This window comes from Rattus rattus, chromosome 2 (genome assembly GCF_011064425.1).
Source record: "Rattus rattus isolate New Zealand chromosome 2, Rrattus_CSIRO_v1, whole genome shotgun sequence".
Taxonomy (NCBI): Eukaryota; Metazoa; Chordata; class Mammalia; order Rodentia; family Muridae; genus Rattus; species Rattus rattus.
The window spans coordinates 16,511,547-16,530,544 of NC_046155.1; the positions used below are offsets into that span (position 1 = coordinate 16,511,547).

At 45.4% G+C, this 18,998-nt stretch overlaps 1 protein-coding gene across 1 annotated transcript in view; it reads left to right on the plus strand.

Annotated features, from left to right (window-relative positions):
* The window catches only part of LOC116891006 (guanine nucleotide-binding protein subunit alpha-14), a 302,838-nt gene that overhangs the window by 164,054 nt on the left and 119,786 nt on the right, over window positions 1-18,998 (plus strand). Inside the window, exons 3-5 of the mRNA XM_032891687.1 lie at window positions 9,975-10,129; window positions 12,976-13,104; window positions 15,466-15,595. Coding sequence (XP_032747578.1) covers window positions 9,975-10,129; window positions 12,976-13,104; window positions 15,466-15,595 — 414 coding nt within the window. The remainder of the gene's footprint in view (window positions 1-9,974; window positions 10,130-12,975; window positions 13,105-15,465; window positions 15,596-18,998) is intronic.

Consider the following 18,998-nt stretch of genomic DNA (forward strand, 5'->3'; position numbering starts at 1 on the left):
CGTTCTCAGAGCTCACACGTTTGAGGACAGCATGGACCACATAGCTGAACTAAAACAAAACAAAACAAAAACCACATGTTCGTATTCTTACAGGAAGAGGGAAAGACCATGTGGGCTGGCATAAGGGTATACCTTCTGGCAGTGTGTAGCTAACCTCAACTTTCCAGCCTCCTTCAAAGAAAATATTTCACTCCTGGGTTGTATGGTGGATATTGGAAAGTCTTCGGCTAGTTTCAAATACTCACTTATAATTTTGTCCACTCGTGTAGAGACCTTTTTTTTTTTTTTTTACCTCTGAATGTCCCTTCCTTCCTTTCTTTTTTCTTTTTTCTTTTTATTGGATATTTTATGTATTTACATTTCAAATGTTATCCCCTTTACCCCCTCTCCCATTACCCCTCTCCCCCTCCCACTGCTTCTATGAGGGTGCTCCCACTCCCACCCACCCACTCCCACTTCAACGTCCTGGCATTCCCCTACCCTGGGGAAATGAGCCTTCACAGGACCAAGGCCTTTTCCTCCTATTGATGCCAGACAATGCCATCCTCTGCTACATATGCCTCTAGAGCCATAGACTCTCCATGTGTACTCTTTGGTTGGTGGTTTAGTCCCTGGGAGCTCTGGGGATGGGGTGGGGGTGATTGATTGATATTGTTGTTCTTCTTCTTTTTTTTTTTTAATTTATTTTTTCTCCATCTTTATTAAATTGGGTATTTCTTATTTACATTTCAATTGTTATTCCCTTTCCCATTTTCCAGGCCAACATTCCCCTAACCCCTCCCTCTCCCCTTCTATATGGGTGTTCCCCTCCCCATCCTCCCCCCATTACCACCCTCCCCCCAACAATCACGTTCACTGGGGGTTCAGTCTTGGCAGGACCAAGGGCTTCCCCTTCCACTGGTGATCTTACTAGGATATTCAATGCTGCCTATGAGGTCAGAGCCCAGGGTCAGTCCATGTATAGTCTTTAGGTAGTGGCTTAGTCCTGGAAGCTCTGGTTGCTTGGCATTGTTGTTCATATGGGGTCTCGAGCCTTCAAGCTCTTCCAGTTCTTTCTCTGATTCCTTCAAGGGGTCCCTATTCTCAATTCAGTGGTTTGCTGCTGGCATTCGCCTCTGTGTTTGCTGTATTCTGGCTGTGTCTCTCAGGAGCGATTTACATCCGGCTCCTGTCGGCCTGCACTTCTTTGCTTCATCCATCTTGTCTAATTGGATGGCTGTATATGCATGGGCCACATGTGGGGCAGGCTATGAATTGGTGTTCCTTCTGTGTCTGTTTTAATCTTTGCCTCTCTATTCCCTGCCAAGGGTATTCTTGTTCCCCTTTTAAAGAAGGAGTGAAGCATTCACATTTTGATCATCCATCTTGAGTTTCATTTGTTCTAGGCATCTAGGGTAATTCAAGCATTTGGGCTAATAGCCACTTATCAATGAGTGCATACCATGTGTGTTTTTCTGTGATTGGGTTACCTCACTCAGGATGATATTTTCCAGTTCCGACCATTTGCCTACGAATTTCATAAAGTCATTGTTTTTGATAGCGGAGTAATATTCCATTGTGTAGATGTACCTCTTATGGTGTTGCAAACCCCTTCAGTTCCTTCAGTCCTTTCATTGAAGTCCCTGTGCTCAGTCCAATGGTTAACTGCAAGCATCCTCATCTGTATCAGTAAGGCTCTGGCAGAGCCTCTCAGGAGACATCCATATCTGGCTCCTGTCAGCAAGCACTTCTTGGTATCAGCAATAGTGATTGGGTTTGGTGGCTACATATGGGATGATCCCCAGGAGGGGCAGTCTCTGGATGACCTTGCCTTCAGCCCCTGCTCCACTCTTTGTCCCTGTATTTCCTCTCGTGAGTATTTTGTCCTCCCTTCTAAGAAAGACTGAAGCATCCACATTTTTGGGTTCCTCCCTTTCTTTTAATACACAATTAAGCTTAGAATAGGTATGTGCATATGAATGCGAATGTCCACAGCTAAGAGCACCGGATCACTTCCTGAGTTGGAGTTTCAGGCCCTTCGTTGTAATTAGCCTGATGTGAGTGCTGTGAACAGAAATGATGACTTCTACAGGAGCAGTAAGCCTCTTAACTGCTGAACCATCCCTTCCCTCCTTTTTGAGAGGGAAACTGAGCTTTGTCCTCCACAGATCCTGAATGGTGCAGAGTGTTTGCCAAACAAGGCATGCAGAGAAAGATTCTGGTGCACACAGCAATTGCCCTAGCACACGTAACCATCTCTCTCCAGGCTAGAGGACTTAATGGTCACCCACCCACACATTCCTTCCTCCTTTTAAAATATAAATGTTGCTGTAAAATTATAAAAAAAAAAAAATGCTGTCTTTTACCCTGCACTAGGTTTGGCACCGCAGTGCCCCAAGCTATCTGGTAGATATCTTCATCTCAGTCAGCAAAGTGTCTCACCCGCTCTGCTCCATCCCTTATCACACTGCCAGTGGCTTCTCTCTGAGCCTGGCAGCAATCTCTCTATCTATCTAGTCCCAAGGCAGGCTGCCACCATGCCAGACATACGCCTGTCTCCAGTCATCACACACTCTCTTGAATTCAATTAAATCGCCACATGAAAGAACACACAACACAATAATAACCTCTGATCCAGTTGATAAGATATAATTGACCACTAGACACACAAAGCCCTGTACACATCCATCCCTTAAGAACAATCATAAAAATCCGTGAATGTGCGGAGAGGAATCTTAACATCAGCCTCCATGTTCTCTCGGCTGCTTCTCCTACCTTCTCCAGTCTCCTCCCCTCTCTAAAACTTTTCTCCCCTCCCATCCTTCCTTCTCATCCAATGACAGGCCTCATTCTATCTTGTACCTGCCTTCACCTATATAATGACATCCTACATTTAACCCTTTTTGTCTAATTAAAGAAAAAACTTTTCTCTCAAATATAAGCTGAGCACAGCTATTATCATTTTGTAATTAAAAGCATAAAATATATCTAACACCCAGTCCAACACTTTATCAGTTAAACAGAACATTTAGTTATCCATTCCAGCTTAAGAAAGGCTTAAAATCTATGTTACATTCTGGCTAGCTTGTATACTATCTGATAGCTATCTAATAAGATATGCATTTTCAAAATCAAATAGCTTGATAGGCTATGAGACTGTAATCAGTCTTCAACCCCATCGGAAATCTGAGAATAACCAAATATCTATACACATAGGAAGCCTAACGCGGCTTCCAGAGCTGAGAGGTTATAGAGACAAATCTCCACTAGCACAGTCCTCTGTAAGCCACATGTAAGCGCAAATCTTCAGCCTTCTGGCCCAAAATCAACTGACAGACTCTTGAAATGCAGAAATCTTGAAGGGTTGATAATTCTGTCTTGGCAAAATTATCAGTCAACCATTCTGCATAAGGTGTCCCTTTTTGGACAGTATCAGTCTGTAGATGAAATAGGCAGTTTCTGCCTAGCCACAAAATATTACCTCACCTGGAGGTAGAAATGCTTATTTTCTTTGTTAAATCCAGCAAAGGAGAACTCTTTCCCCCCGACCCCCGCCCTTCTCTCCTTGACCCCTTTTTCCTTCTCTCTCCCTTCCCCTCCCCCTTTCCAGCCTCTTCATTGTCTGTCTGTCTGTCTGTCTTCTATCTACCCCTATTCCCTTCTCAACTCCCCTTCCCATGGCCTAAATAAACTCTATTCTATACTATACCACCTTGGGGTTGGTACTCAGGGGGAAGGGATACCTCAGCATGGGCCACCACAGAGGCATCCCTCCCACCTCACCATACCTTACCCTACCAAAATATATTCCGGTCTTAAAAAAAAAGAAAAGAAAACACAACACCCAATGGAGAATGATTCCTTCATAAAACAGACCCCAGATGAATGAATTCAGATATGTAGAGGGGAACAGTGGTGTGCTACATGGATGAATTTAATTATCCAGCTGTTTCCAGGGGTCACAAGCATTTGTGCATGTGCGCGTGCATGTGTGTGTGTGTGTGTGGGGGGGTCATAGAAGTGTTTAAAGCCCTGCAGACCATCTGGGTTCTGACCCAGCAACTTGGCACTGTTGTGGTCAGTGTGAAAGGAGACGGTGTGACAGCCAAGGCTATGTTCCAGAAGAATGTTATTCACAAACTGAGTCAGGGGCTGGATTTGGTCCACCAGCTCCATTTTGACCAACTACACTGCAATCATTCATGTGTCAGAAGTCACTTTGGCAAAAGAGGTTTTGCGAGTCTCTAAGTAGCGTAGACATCACTCTGCCTTCAAGCAATTCCACTTCTTTTCCATTTGAGTACAGGCAGCCCGGGCCCTGCCTCCTCTATACTCAATGGACACTTCCGACCAACCCTGGCTCACTGAACTGTGTCTAGACGTGATGTCTTCGGCATCCAGACCCAGTTCACAGAACTTCTGCCCGATGTTCCCTGCTCTTTCCACTCTTCTGCGGGCATGGAAGACTCCAGGACCCAGGATGTTGTTAGAGTCACCTGCTGCTGTGAGCCTGGGTCCCAGAATAACAATGTGCCGTGAAGCTTCTCACCCCACCCTACAAGGACTCCCACTGGACTGGGCAGGGGCGTGAAACAAATGTCAGCGTTCCGTGGGTACCAGGGTACAGATCCGGACAAAGAACAGACACTGAAAGAGAGGGACAGAGCAGATCTTATGTTTGTTGGGCTGAACTGTCTCCTGTAAAACAAACAAAGCTGAAACTAAGGCCACTCCAGAGCCAGACGAGGAGGAGCAAGTTGGTGGCAGGAAACCCTATCTGTCCATGGGACACATCACGAGGCCTCTAGGAACATGTGGCCCAACTAACCCCAAAGAAGTGATCATAGGAAGGGCAGCTTTCTTCAGCCACATAGTGAGCCCTGCTTCTGGTGGGTTCCACTGTCTTGGTGGATTCAAGCTGCCTTAGGTTTAAAATACTTAAAACCTAAAACCCAGGGCCTGTTCTGAACACGCAGACACCTCCCCCGTTTAGTGTTTTCTGAGATATGGTTTCTCTGTATAGTCCTGGCTGTCCTGGAACTTACTGTGTACACCAGGCTAACCTTGAACTCACAGATCTGCCTGCCTCGGCCTCTCCAGTGCTGGGATTAAAGGCATGAGCCACCATATGACTGTTTCTTTTGTCATCATTCCCTTCCAGGAGTATCTGGCCTTTAGAGATTGTCACATGACATCATCTACAAAAACCATGCATGGAAGTTGGGCAATCAGGTTACAAACCAAAACCAAAAACAACAGCAGCAACAACAACAACAACAAAAACACCACCATCCTGTTTGTAGTAAGGTTGTGATTTCGTGTTAGGCTGTAGTCATAGCTGTCCTGAGTTGCATGTGGCCTATGGACCTCAGCTTGGACACAAGACTATATAACAACTGGTGAAAGCATTTACATTGGTGGTTTACGGGGTGCGAGCAGGTCCTACAAAGATGCTCTGAAATCTTAAAGAGGATCTTGGTCATCCTTGGGATTTAGTATTCATGGGGTGTGGGGGTTCTGGAAAGTATTCCTGGAGAACACTCGGAGTCAACTACAAACTCAAGGATTGGAGTCCATCTTCCAGATGTTCTCTGATCCCTTATGCCTTGAATGTGCTTCTCCATCCTAGAACTCGAAGGTTCTTAGGAGAAGGAGTGTCTTGTGAAATGTGGTGTAGCAGAGAATCCCTGCTCCCCGCCCCCATTTGGGAAGTGCTGTCAGTAATGGCCAGCACAGCCAGGTTTGTGGTGGCAAAGGTGTGAGGGGTTGTGTGAACAGCACCCTTCTTCCATCCCTCAGTATCCTCTGGAAGAAATATGAACCTACCCCTCTACCCATCTCTAACTCTAGTTGCTCTTTTTCTTTGATCTCTTAACATCTGTATAAGGGTCTGGTGTATTCCCACCCAAAGACACTTCTGTATTAAAATATCCAAGAGAGGGGCTGTGTAGTCCCAGAAGCAAGCCCAGGCTCAGCATGGAGGACTAGTCACAGGTCAAGCAGTGAGATTGGCTAAGATTATCATTGCTAAGATAATTTAGAGACGCTGATGCCCGAGATGTTTGTTTCACCTGAACCCATGATGACAGGGAATTCCGGCTGTAAATAGAATCAGGAGAACTTTAATGGAGGCATCGGTGTATCACTTGGGTTTGACTGAGGCTGCCCTGGAATGGTGAATTCGTTACAGGGACCATGCTGTGGAGTGGAGAGGAAGGCACTGAAAGCTGCTGCCTCTGTGTATCTGGCAGTGTGGGTGTAAAGTTTCTATGGATCAGCAAGGCTGAGAGTTGGGAAGAAAACCTGGATGTGAATCAGGGGATGGGAGCCCATGAGGAGGGTGTAGACCCCTCCCTCTCCACCTTGATAAAGCAAGTGACTTGGAAGAGCAGGCATGCTCTCTCATAGACCTGCCCATGCGTCTATGTTGGCCGTGAACCTGAACCAGGATTTGGAGGAGTTGAGCATGACTTAAGCAGGGGTTTGGCAATGTTGAGGGCCCAACTGATGCCTCACGCCAATGAGGTTGTCTAGGAAACCAGCCATAGTCTGTGCAAGCTGGAGTGGGTCTCTGGTTTTCCAAGCTCGTGGCTACTTCTCCCCTTCTGTGTCCCAAAGGTCCAATGTCTTTTCATGGTTAACTATAATCCAGAAACATGTAGAAAGGGGTGATAGAGACCATCATTACAGCTTAGTCAAGGCCACAGGCCCTGCCTTTCACCTGGTTCATCAACATTCACCATGTGTGTGTGTGCATGTGAATAGGGAGAGCACCTACTCACAGCTGACTGGTGTTTCCTTGGTAACAATACTTGCAAGACTTTAAAAGCCAATGGCTATGGAGCCTCAAAGTCTCACTCAAGCTTTAGCAGAATGTGCAGTGGACTCTGCACATGGACAGAGCTCTGAAAATGTGGATCAGAGACCACAAAAGTTGTCAATCCTGTGCTGCAGGGAACTTTGATTTTGAAATGTGTGTGTGTGTGTGTGTGTGTGTGTGTGTGTGTGTGTGTGTGTGTGTGTGTGTGTGTGTGTGTGTGTGTGTGTGTGTGTGTGGTGTGTGTGTGTGTGTGTGTGTGTGTGTGTGTGTGTGTGTGTGTGTGTGTGTGTGTGTGTGTGTGTGTGTGTGTGGTGTGTGTGTGTGTGTGTGTGTGTGTGTGGTGTGGTGTGTGTGTGTGTGTGTGTGTGTGTGGTGTGTGGTGTGTGTGTGTGTGTGTGTGTGTGTGGTGTGGTGTGTGTGTGTGTGTGTGTGTGTGTGTGTGTGTGGTGTGTGTGTGTGTGTGTGTGTGTGTGTGTGTGTGTGTGTGTGTGTGTGTGTGTGTGTGTGTGTGTGTGTGTGTGTGTGTGTGTGTGTGTGTGTGGTGTGTGGTGTGTGTGTGTGTGTGTGTGTGTGTGTGTGTGTGGTGTGTGGTGTGTGTGTGTGTGTGTGTGTGTGTGTGTGTGTGTGTGTGTGTGTGTGTGTGTGTGTGTGTGTGTGTGTGTGTGTGTGTGTGTGTGTGTGTGTGTGTGTGTGTGTGTGTGTGTGTGTGTGTGTGTGGTGTGTGTGTGTGGTGTGTGTGTGTGTGTGTGTGTGTGTGTGTGTGTGTGGTGTGTGGTGTGTGTGTGTGTGTGTGTGTGGTGTGGTGTGTGTGTGTGTGTGTGTGTGTGTGTGTATTTTACCACCACTTTTAAAACAAAGTTCTCTGTGTTTATGGCTATTGGATGTCAGTAGACCTTTCCAATAGTATCTAGTTAAGGTTTTATCATTGGTAACATAGCAATGGATATTAGATATTAATTTTAATTAAAATGTCAACTGGAGAAATTTGTTCAAGAGACCTCCCATACCGCCTGTTGATTATTAGTGTTGGTGTATTATTTCCTCGAACATTGCCAAGAGAGTAGCTCTTTAGTGCTCCGCCATGTCTCTCTCTCTCTCTCTCTCTCTCTCTCTCTCACACACACACACACACACACACACACACACACACACACACACACACACACACATATACCTAAATAGCTTGTCTTAGCCATGTTCATTATTTAATAGTCAAGAGAACATGTGGTATATATACTATAACGATGTAGAATCAAAACACAAATGCACAGTTACCTAACAAAAGGTCCCACAGAGGTGGCTGCTGTGCTGGGGAGTTGCGGAAGGGGCCCTGTGATGAGGACCCTGACAGATTGGGCAGCCTGCTGGGTCACAGCTAGAAGCCCACTGTGTGACAGGGACACTCAGCAGCCACAGGGCCCTGTGTGGGGTATCACTTCCTCTGTGACCCTTTCATGGGTAGCCTGGGACCTCCTGTGACACACATCTGTCTTCTGTATTCCCTCTCCAAGCTGTGAAAATGTTGGTTTTTGAGAAACAAGAAAAGAAAGTTCTTGTTGATCACCGTTTCCCCTTCTTATTAGTATATTTTAATTGTACAAAATCGGGTTCCATTCTGCCACATTCTTCCATGTCTGTGCTGAGCTCTCTTCAAGAGCCTGGTCATCGACGATGTTTCTGCAACCGCTGGTTTGCTCCCAAACACTGTGTCTTTTGGTTTGACTGTTTCCCCCTGAGACTCCTAAGACCAGCAGGCCCACTTTATTCATCCGCTTCCTGGACACACATCTATGCTGGCCACCGCCTCCCCTCCCCACAGCATGGCAGTTTCCCACCCAGTTCTCTGTCAACTTTTTGTCTCTAATTCTCAACAGCAAGCTGGATTTCACTGTTAAATATAGGAAAACAACATACGATGCATGCCATGCAGAAGGGGCAGTGGAGTTAGGGGAGATGCCTGGCTGAGAGCCACCACAGTGAGTCCCCAAATTCCTCTGTGAGCTCGCCACCCTCTGCACAGGCCTTTGCACTGTGCCATTCACATTTCATGGCTGTGGATTTCCCACCCCGCTACATAAGTACACGTGTGTTTATGGAGCTTACATATCAAAGGAAAGCACCAACCAGTTGCAGAAACTGCTGAACTCTTGGATAAAAGCACAAGGAAGATTCTTGCTCTGCTTTTGAGGAGTTTCCAGGCTTGTTTGAAGACAGAGGTACACGGCCACTTCAGATGAAGAGGGCAGAGGCAGTCGTAGGGCAGGAGAAAACAACAGAGTGGTAATGGGAAGCCAGAAGGCGGGGACGGTGGCTATGCTCCACGCAAGGCTACCCAGGACCCTCCGTCACCCTCTCTGGCTAAGGACAGTGGAAGGGATCACATGCAGAGGTTCAGGGGTGATGGATATGTGCTAGGTTTGCAAGAGAGAAATATTCATTGGGTGTAGGCTGTCTCAAAGCTCCTGCCTGTAATCTCTAGTGTGTTCATAGGGCAACAACTGCAATGAACACAGCCTAGTGGCTATCATGCGGCACAGGTGATCTGGGAGTGGTTCCGGGTGGGAAAGAACTGTTCACTGATTCACCGGACTGTAGGGCTGGTATGTGGGAGCTGTCTGTTGAACTGAAGCTTTCTGCTGAACCCAATGCTGCTCTACAAAGTAAAATCTACTTCAAACAAATACAAAGGAAAAGGAAAAAAAAAAACTTGAGAGGAAAAAAAAAAAGGCAGGGTGGCCGTTGACATTGATTTTTCCATTTACAGAGACAGTGTGTCCCTGTTCTTAACCTGAGGCCATTCCACTTCTGCCAAACAATCCTGGTTTGCAACAGTTTGTGTCTGTTGCTGACTACATGGATGTTGGGATGGGCAGAAAATATGTAGACGTGACGGTGGCTGCATGGCATGGGTGTCTCTGTTCGCAACTGGGTGCCGGGTCTGAGCAGCCGCCTCTGCTGTTGCCGGACTGGAGGTGCAGGTCTGGTGCGGTCTGTGGCTCACTTCTCTAGATTGAGTAGTCAACTCATCCTGCCCAGTCTTCTGGCTTCTGAGGGCTTGGCTGTGTACAGCCCAACACCTGTCAGAACCCTCCACCCCAGGAGCCAGGGCAAGATCATCCCCTTGTCTGTCGTCTTTTCTTTCGCTTAAGGGCAGTGTTTTCTTTCCATTGAATAGGAAAATGCCCAGATCATCAGAGAAGTGGAAGTAGACAAAGTCTCTGCCATCTCCAGAGACCAGGTGGCCGCCATCAAGCAGCTGTGGCTGGATCCGGGAATCCAGGAGTGTTACGACAGGAGGAGGGAGTACCAGCTGTCAGACTCTGCCAAATAGTGAGTACCCAGCCCGCCAAGCGGCCTTGCTCTTCCCTTCATGGAGAAGAGGCAGCTGGGCTCCCCTGACTTCCTAGCATGGCTTAGTCTCTTCTCTCCTAACTCTCTGTGGGGTCCCAGATGTCCCCTGGGATCATCATTCATTCAATTAAATTGGAGACTCTTTTAGTGGAGCTGATTTAAGTTTTGGTGCAGAGGTTATGATTTAAGCAAAGAGCACACCTGCCTGCCTGTGGTTTTTCGTTTTCTTCCTTTCTGTATCCCTCTGGAAACCACAGGCTGGCTTTGCTTAAATCAGTCGCTGATCTTGTTGTGCCCTCTAGTGATAGACATCAGCATCTGCAAGACCAGCACACAGGACTCTCACCGGGTTTACTTGGCGCTCTCAGAAAGTCAACAGCTTATGTATTTGGGATCTATAAAGCTCTAGATTCAAATCCTCAACCTATGAAAATTTCTGTTGCAAACTATCCTGGAGATATCACAACATTTTTCTTTCTTAAGTGTCCCCTAGGATTGTGTGTGACCCACAGGTGACTGAACACACAGTTGAATTCTTCTTGGGGTTCCTGCTTATTCATGCTTCTGTAGCTTGGTTCCTCCTCCCTGGACGGTGAAACTCCTCAAACCCACTCAATTCCTTTTAAGTGTTGATGTCAGGAAAGGCATTGCTACTTCCCATGGCCTTTAATGTCTTTCCCTAGACATTTGTCCCAGGCAGTGCTGAGTTCAATCCAGGTTGGCACAATCAATCCAATTACATCAGCAGAGAAGTACGATGTCAGGAAAAGGAAAGAAATTAGTAAGATGCCTGCCAGGAACAAGCCTGTGGATTCACATCCATTTGGAGGAAGCTTGCCAGTACTGCTGTAAGATTGATTCAGTGTATATCTTGAGAACAGAAACAAGTCCACTGACAGGCGTGCCAGGGATGGCTGGGGAGGTAAACAGAGCTATACAGAAGACAGTAGCATTAATAAAGGAAGATAGTTGCCAACCTTGAAAATCTGTGGCTATGGTGTGTGCCTAGATACCAGCACCGGGGAAGTGAGAGCAGGGAGGGCAAATGATCTCAGACATTCTCAGCTATGTGACTTTCAGGTCAGTAGGCAACCTAGGTTAGATCATGTCTCGAAAAAGCAAAGCAAAGCAAAACAACAACCCCTACCCCACCCCAGGTCTATGACACAAGTTACTTAGGCATTTTCTTGGTCCAATTCAGTGCTTTGCAGTTATCTACTAGTAATGTCTGCATATTTAGATGTCATTTATACCGCACAAACGAGTGTACCAGGTAGTATGCTAAGGGCTATGTGGCCACCAATCAATGCCCTCTAATCTCAGACACTGTGGTCTGCTGGTTTAATCAATCAATCACTGTAGTGTCTCCCTTATCTCCCACTTACCTACTTTTGGACCACTTTCCAGAGTCCCTAGTAGAAGTCCTAAATCACAAATGATATTGCATTCTATTTTTTCTATACATACATAAGCATGACAAAATGAACTTATAAATGAGGAACAGTAAGAGACTTACACAAGCTAAAACTAAAGTATTTCCCTGGGGCACATTAAATAAAATTAGAGCTACTCGTTATTGGCAATGTGACCCCATGAGATGTGAGAGCCGTGACAGCTATTGAGTATCTAGCAGGTGGGCAGTGTACAAGTGTGGCTACACTAGAAAAAGTGTGTTTCACATCTCAGAACAGCCACAGATTTTATCCTGTTACTCGTAATGGCACCAGATTGAAAATTTAGGAATTCTTGCCCATAGCTTTGCAGAACACAAAAATAATTTTAAAGATGAATCTTTTATTTCTGGCATTATTTTCACATTACTTTTGGGTCATAAATGGCTGTGGGTATTTGAAACTGTGGAGTGAAACACTGGATAAAGGGAGAAGATTGCCATAAAGTACAATAATAAACTTGGGAGCGGGCCCAGCATTTTAAATCTCTAGGTTGGACATCTAGGTTGTGCTACAGAAAGCAGCAGAGCCACCAATGCCACTGCTAGTGAAGTCTTTTGTAAGGACTTAAGAGTAATTAAGCAAAATTTTAAGACACAGTCTGGAGCCTAGACTGGCCTTGAACTCTCCATGTCGTTCAGCACAACCCTGGACTGATTCTCTTTCCTCCGGAGTGTCGGGATTGCAGACCTGTCATCACATCTGTTGCAGGAGGCCCTGGGGTTTACCCCGGGTTGTGCGCATGCTAGGCAAGCACTCTGACACCTGAGCTACACAGCATGCCTGAAGGTTTTTTTTTTTTTAAAGGAATTCTTTCATTTCACTTTAGAAAAAAAATAGATGTATTTTAAAGTCAGAACTTAATTACATAGTTCCAAATAGCACGAGACAAATTTTGGATGGTTTTAGATGTCTCATTTTCAATGTGCTTAACAGGAAAATATTATTTTGGCTTTTAGGGAATTTTTTTCCCATGGCCTGTTGGTCATCTGTGTATTTTCATATAAGCTGCTCTTACAGAGAACAGGGTCTAGATTATTTCAGGTTCTTGGATGAAGTCAAGTGGGTAGGTCCTTTGGGTGAGGAGCCAGTGTTATTTTCCACTTCTATGGCCTCTAGGCTGCTGTTTTTCTCATGGCTACATAGATGATGCTCTGAGAACTGAGATGGGGTGACCTGTATCCTCAGAAGGCTCACAGATATTCTTCTGAGTCCTGGTCTCTTCAGAACTGGCTCAGTAACCTCCAAATATCATTACTTGCTTCCATTTCTTGTGGGTACCCCATGGTCAGGGAGGACTTCTCTTGAGCAAGGAAGGCTTTATTTTCCCTTCTCAAAATGGAGCCTCGGCATCTTGACTCTTTAATGTCACAGTTACCTGACGGACATTGACCGAATCGCCATGCCCTCTTTCGTGCCAACGCAACAGGACGTACTTCGTGTTCGAGTGCCTACCACTGGCATCATAGAATATCCATTTGACTTGGAGAACATCATCTTCCGGTAAGTCCGTCTCCAAGACATTGTTCTTTAAGGATTTTTCTGTTCAGGGGGCAAGTGCCAAGGTGAGTCTTAGATATTCAATTCCTAAGCCCCTCTTAGGTTGTGATAGCCTTCTGGGCTCTCATGCTCCTCAACAGAAGGACTTCTGGCCTCTTACCAGGAAGAAATCTTCTTATGTGTAGTCACACAGATGTGCGCTCCTGTGACCATACCATCTACTGATGTCTTTCCCTAATGTTGAATAGGATTTTTCTTTTCCCTTATTACCTTGTATGAAATTTATCCTTAAAGAAAAACCAATATAAACGTGTGTGTTAAAAGTTTATAATACATGGAGTACTCATAGCTGTGTGTGTGTGTGTGTGTGTGTGTGTGTGTGTGTGTGTGTGTGTGTGTGTGTGTGTGTGTGTATACAACACCACTCAGGATGAATAGATATTTCTTGATCTTTGTACAGGAAAAATTAATGAAAGTATAGGGCATTTAAAAAGTATCACAAATCAAAGTACTTTATAAAATTATTTTGTGTTATGTGTGTATTCCTCAGTGTATATGCACGTCGGCAGGTCGTGAAGCCCTTGGAGACTATAAGGGACCTCTAGGACTGGAGTTACAGGTGGCAGTGAGTCATTATGTGGGACTGAATTCAGGTCCCTTGTAACTGCAATAAGAGTTCTTAACCAGGGGACACCTCTCTAATCTCATGTACATCTAGTATTCTCCTATCCTTTTAAACAATGTTCATTTTACACATTTCTAGCCATCCCAGATTAAATCCAATCTTGGCACAATTCTGTTTGAGAACTCCTGCAGTGCTGTCAATTGGAGGGGGGGTGGTGTGAAAACACTCTCTGCATTTAGTTACAGATGTCCAATTTCAAGGTTGCTTTCTCCCGAGCTGCCTTGTGGATTTAAACCTTTTCAACTTCAAAGGCTGCTTGCAACCTCCCAAACACCTCAGAACCAGAGTTTGCTAAAGCTTTGGTGAACAGGTGTTGCCTTTCCAGAGCCTTAGGACCGGGTTTAATGTGGTGACATCTTGGAGTTTGTGGCACCTCCCCCATGCAATCTTTCTGGATGAAGAATTCTGATGCTTGAAGTTGAGGTCTTTGCAAAATGTCTTCATGCCAGTCATGATATTTCTGCTCTCTCCCCCAGCTCTGTTCCCCTCTGCCACATGCAGTATGCACAGCATTGCATGCATGTCGGTACGCCTGGAACCTGGCTCAAAGGCCCCTTTCCAACCAGTAGTCATGGGAGCCACAGTGAGCCTATAGACAGTCTAAGGAAACTGGCTTGGGGGCTTCAGAAATTGGTGTGTGGACGATGAGGTGTAGGGGTGGTGGGTGTGACCTGGCAGTTTGTGTGCTTTAACTGACCCATATAGTCTGCTAGGGTGTTAGTACAAATATCTACACTAACACTTAAGAATAGATGTTTTACCTAAAACCTACTAGTTTTCTCTAAAGTGTCCACAGACCTGGTAACAGTGAGCCTGCATCTTCTGCAGCAGCAGCAGAGCTCAGTAACATGTCAGCTATTCCTTTAGACAGGGTACCACTGGACTTGCAATAGTGCTTGGGGCTGTATGGCAGCAGTCACTGCACTGAGTCCATGAATACCTCCCGGTCACAGATAATGTCTTTGGATTTTCATACTGAGCAGAAAGCACATGCAGATGGGAAGAGGGGGTGGGATCCAGCTAACACAGAAAGGATCTGTGGATAACTGAGATGAACTGTGAAAGCAAGACCAGGATGGAGAGGGAGTTCGAGGGGTGGCTCAGTGGCTAAGGGAGTTAGGTTCCCAGTACCCTCACTGAATGACTCACAGCTATCTGTAACTCTAGCTCAAAAATCCAACAACCTCTTTTGGCCTTTGGTGCATCTGCACTCATATGTGTGTCACACACACACACACACACACACACACACACACACACACACACACACACGTTATAAAAAACAGAATACAAATTATACAGTTAAATATAAGACATGAAGAAAGCAGAGGTACCAGGAAGATGGCTTCCCTGTGTCCCTTTCATGTCCAAGCTGACTGTATGTGGGTGGCTGGAGTTAAGCCCAAGTGGATGTTGGTGTTTTTGTGCCAGGACTACTGCAGTAGGTTCTTATCCAGTATCTCCAGGCAGGCAGGCTCCGTCTCAGTCCTTTGCTTGGAAACCACCAGTGTTCTTCACTGCCTGCACATCCAGCACTGTTCTAACACACTAATTCTCAGAGGCCCCTTCCTCTAAAACTCACTGAGGACTCCAAAGGCACTAACTCAATGATGCGATGGCTTTATTCTCTCTCTGGAGTTGTGCGTTCCCACCTTTGACCGCCTGCCTCTGTCAAGCAGGATGGTGGATGTTGGTGGCCAGCGATCTGAACGACGGAAATGGATTCACTGCTTTGAGAGCGTCACCTCCATCATCTTTTTGGTTGCTCTGAGTGAATATGACCAGGTTCTGGCTGAGTGTGACAATGAGGTATGCTGCTGGAGTGGGGGGTGGGGTGGCAACTGGGGAAGACAGTCTTACTTCTTCACTGTTTCAAGAGGCTAGCTACATGAGGAAACTGACCCTCCTTCTCTGCCAGTACTCAGGTGTCTGTTACCAATGGAACCTACAGGTGCCTGCAGACTCAGGACTAATGTCCCGTGTAACAATTCAGTCCTTGTCCTTAACAGAATACATTCTGAGATGATATCATTAGATTTCACAGCCAGGTTTGGTGGCACTTTTGATCCCAGCACTTGGGAGGCAGAGACGGGTAGATTTCTGTGAGTTCCAGGCCAGCCAAGGCTACAAAGTGAGACCCTGCCTCAAAGAAACCCAAACCAAATTAACAATAAACAACAAAAACCCAAACAAAGAAACAGAAGACTTAATCGATTATTTTATGACTAAATTAGACAGTTTGGCCTACTGCACATCAAGAGTCGTGGACCAGAACACTGGATCTTTAGTTGCCCACTAGAATTTCCTAAGTATCCTTGGAGAAAACTGAATGTCCCGAGTCAAATAGCAGACTCTGGCTTGGTTGATTGACAGTGGCTATGGTCTGAGAACCAGGACTGTTCAACACTCCCCAGGGTAAACGTAATGTATCACAAAGGGTGGAAACTAGGAAAAGGCAGAGTGCTGGGACTGGGTTAGGGAGCTCAGCTTACCAGGCCAGCATTTATACGGTCTTACTGCCAGTGGCATGCTAGAAAAAAATAGTCTTTTGGACTCAATACTATTTACTGTACATATACATATGCACAGTATATTTACTGGACTCCATTGGGGTCAGTTTTATTCCCAATTCCCTTCAGAGACCCTAATACATACAGTGTTGTCTAACAATTCTCTCCCAACCACATCCCTTTTAAGACTGGGTCTCATGTCTTCTGAGATGGCTTCTGATCCTCCAGCCTTGTACTACCTTCCAAGTGCTGGGATAATACCCATGTGCCACTGTATGGTTTGAACCCAGGGCTTCATCACGCTTGGCATCCCCAGCCCAAGCAATACTGTTTCTAATAGGTGCCATGAGCAGACTCCTCACCCTCCAGAGAATGACACTCCCAAACCAAGTTCCTAGCTGAGTTGTCAGGGCTGAGCTGCCCATCAAATGGAGCAGGTCAGGAACTGCATGAGATTGCTTTTGTCCTTACTCCCCCGAGGCTCTCACACAGGGCATCAGGGCTGATCCAGCCCAGACAGGTATTGTGCCTCCTGCAAAGACACAAGGTGCTGGCTAGGTCTAGTTCTGTTAGATGCTCTGACAGAAAGTGACCAGGGCTGTCAGTCACTTTGTGAGGTAATTTTCTGAGGAATACCAGTGTCCTCTTAATGGTCTTTCCCTCTGACGTTAATGGAAGATTTCTTGACTCTTGTGTCAAGGATGTGAATGTAAATCATCAATGGCTGGGATCAGGTCATGACCCATGAACAAACTTTATGTTTAGTGAAGGTTTCTCTCTGACAAGTGCTACTATATTAGTTAACTAACTCATTTACTTGTGCCTTACTTGTGCCATTGGAGTAACAGTGGCTACTGCCTAGCTCTCCCGAACAGAATTTCAAAAGAAACACATAAGTTACAAAAAGTAAGGAATTCTTAGAAGTTACTTATGGTATTTATCAGAAGAGTCAAAGGATTGGGTGCTCAAGGGACCACAAGGTCAGTTCGATATTCTTAAAGATTAAATATAGTCTCTTCTCATAAGAAACCACAGGTGTTTGGGAAGAACATAAATGCTGTTATTTCGGCCCTTTCCTTCCAGCTGATACACGTTGGGTCTGTTCACTGTGCTATATCGATTTTTTTTCTTTCCTTGGAGGTTAAGATAATACTATACTTCAGAGAGTCTAAGTGGATGAGTTATTTCTCTGATAACACTTCTGGGTCTGTCTGTGGAGTCGGAGAATGTCATAGGTCTGGGCTTGTTGGGAAGCAGATTCATGGCGGCCCTTTGGAGTATTCGTGACTTTGATGTTGTATTGGTTTCTTTCTTCTCTAAAGGAAAGTTTTTGCCTTTTCCTCTTAGAAAAGACTTAGAGAAAATGCTGTCAACAGTAGTTGTCATGTGATACATTATGTTTCTTAGCTCTTGTCCCTCAAATTTGAGAGCTTTTTTAGTATTTCCTTTGGTGTTATTTAAGATTACTGTCTGTAGCATAATTGTCATCAGAATCCTTTTCTGTGGATTTGGGGAGTTAGAATTTTTTGGAATACAATGCTCATCACCAAACTAGGACAACAATCTTGGCTAAGGTGCTCTGCTATATTGTTACTTCTGACCAGAGTTTAACATGCCTGAGGGCTCAGAAATTTTGTGTTCCTGGAATTTTCCTTCCTCCTGAGTTGCAATATACACAGAGGCTGTTCAGAAGCACATCCACTTGAAGCTAGTATCTCATCTCACAATTAAAGAACACAAAACACCTTGTCAAATGAGGTAAACTTTCTGGTCAAGTTGCATTTAAAAGGCTTGTTCAGGGCAAGAAAGAAGAAGAAAAAGTGCTCTAAAGAGTCGGACCAGGAAAGTCAGTTTAGGCAGAGGTGAGGGTGAAGGAAATAGAAAGCTGGTCTGATGGGATCATGCTTTGTCCCAAGAACAGTAGCCCAAAGGGATAGCTACACTCAGTCATTTACGTACTGTTTCAAGTCTTCTTTTCTTTAAAGCTTACCCCAACTTCCTTGTTTCTCCTAGAACGTATGGAGGAGAGCAAAGCCCTGTTTGAAACCATCATCACCTACCCTGGTTTTTGAACTCCTCTGTGATTCTGTTCTTAAACAAGAAGGATCTTTTGGAAAGAAAAATCATACTCATCTCTCTACTTCCCAGGACACAATTCACATTGGGTGGGGCTTTCACATTGACCCTGCTTCTTCTTCAGGATCTCAGTCTTCAACACTGGCATTCGGTCCTGCGAGGCCCTTGAATGCTCTTGTCTCACCTGTATCCCAGTCACTGCGAGGCCTGAATGCATCCAACTTGACTCCACTTTTTGGTCCACCTCCAGGTACCACACCTAGGAAAATCTTCCTTCCTGTATCTGTCACAGCCTTCCATTGGTGCCTGGCAACTCTTTGGAGCAAACTGGCTCTTTATCAGCTTTAGTTGCCGAACTTGCTGCTTTTGTGGGGTCCTGGGATGACATCATCTTAGACATAGATGTGTGAAGTCTTCATTTATGCCTTGCTCTAGGAAGGACAGTTCACACTCTTGCTAATCACTCCCAGCACAAGAGGTCTCGGATAGTATACTCTTGACATTGATATTTATACGTTGGTATTTCAGTGTATCCCCCTTTCCTTTGATTAAATACTCTGGTATTTAATGGCAGTATAATTTAGGACTTGTCAAGCTTTAAAATCAACCTAGTAATATCAGATTTT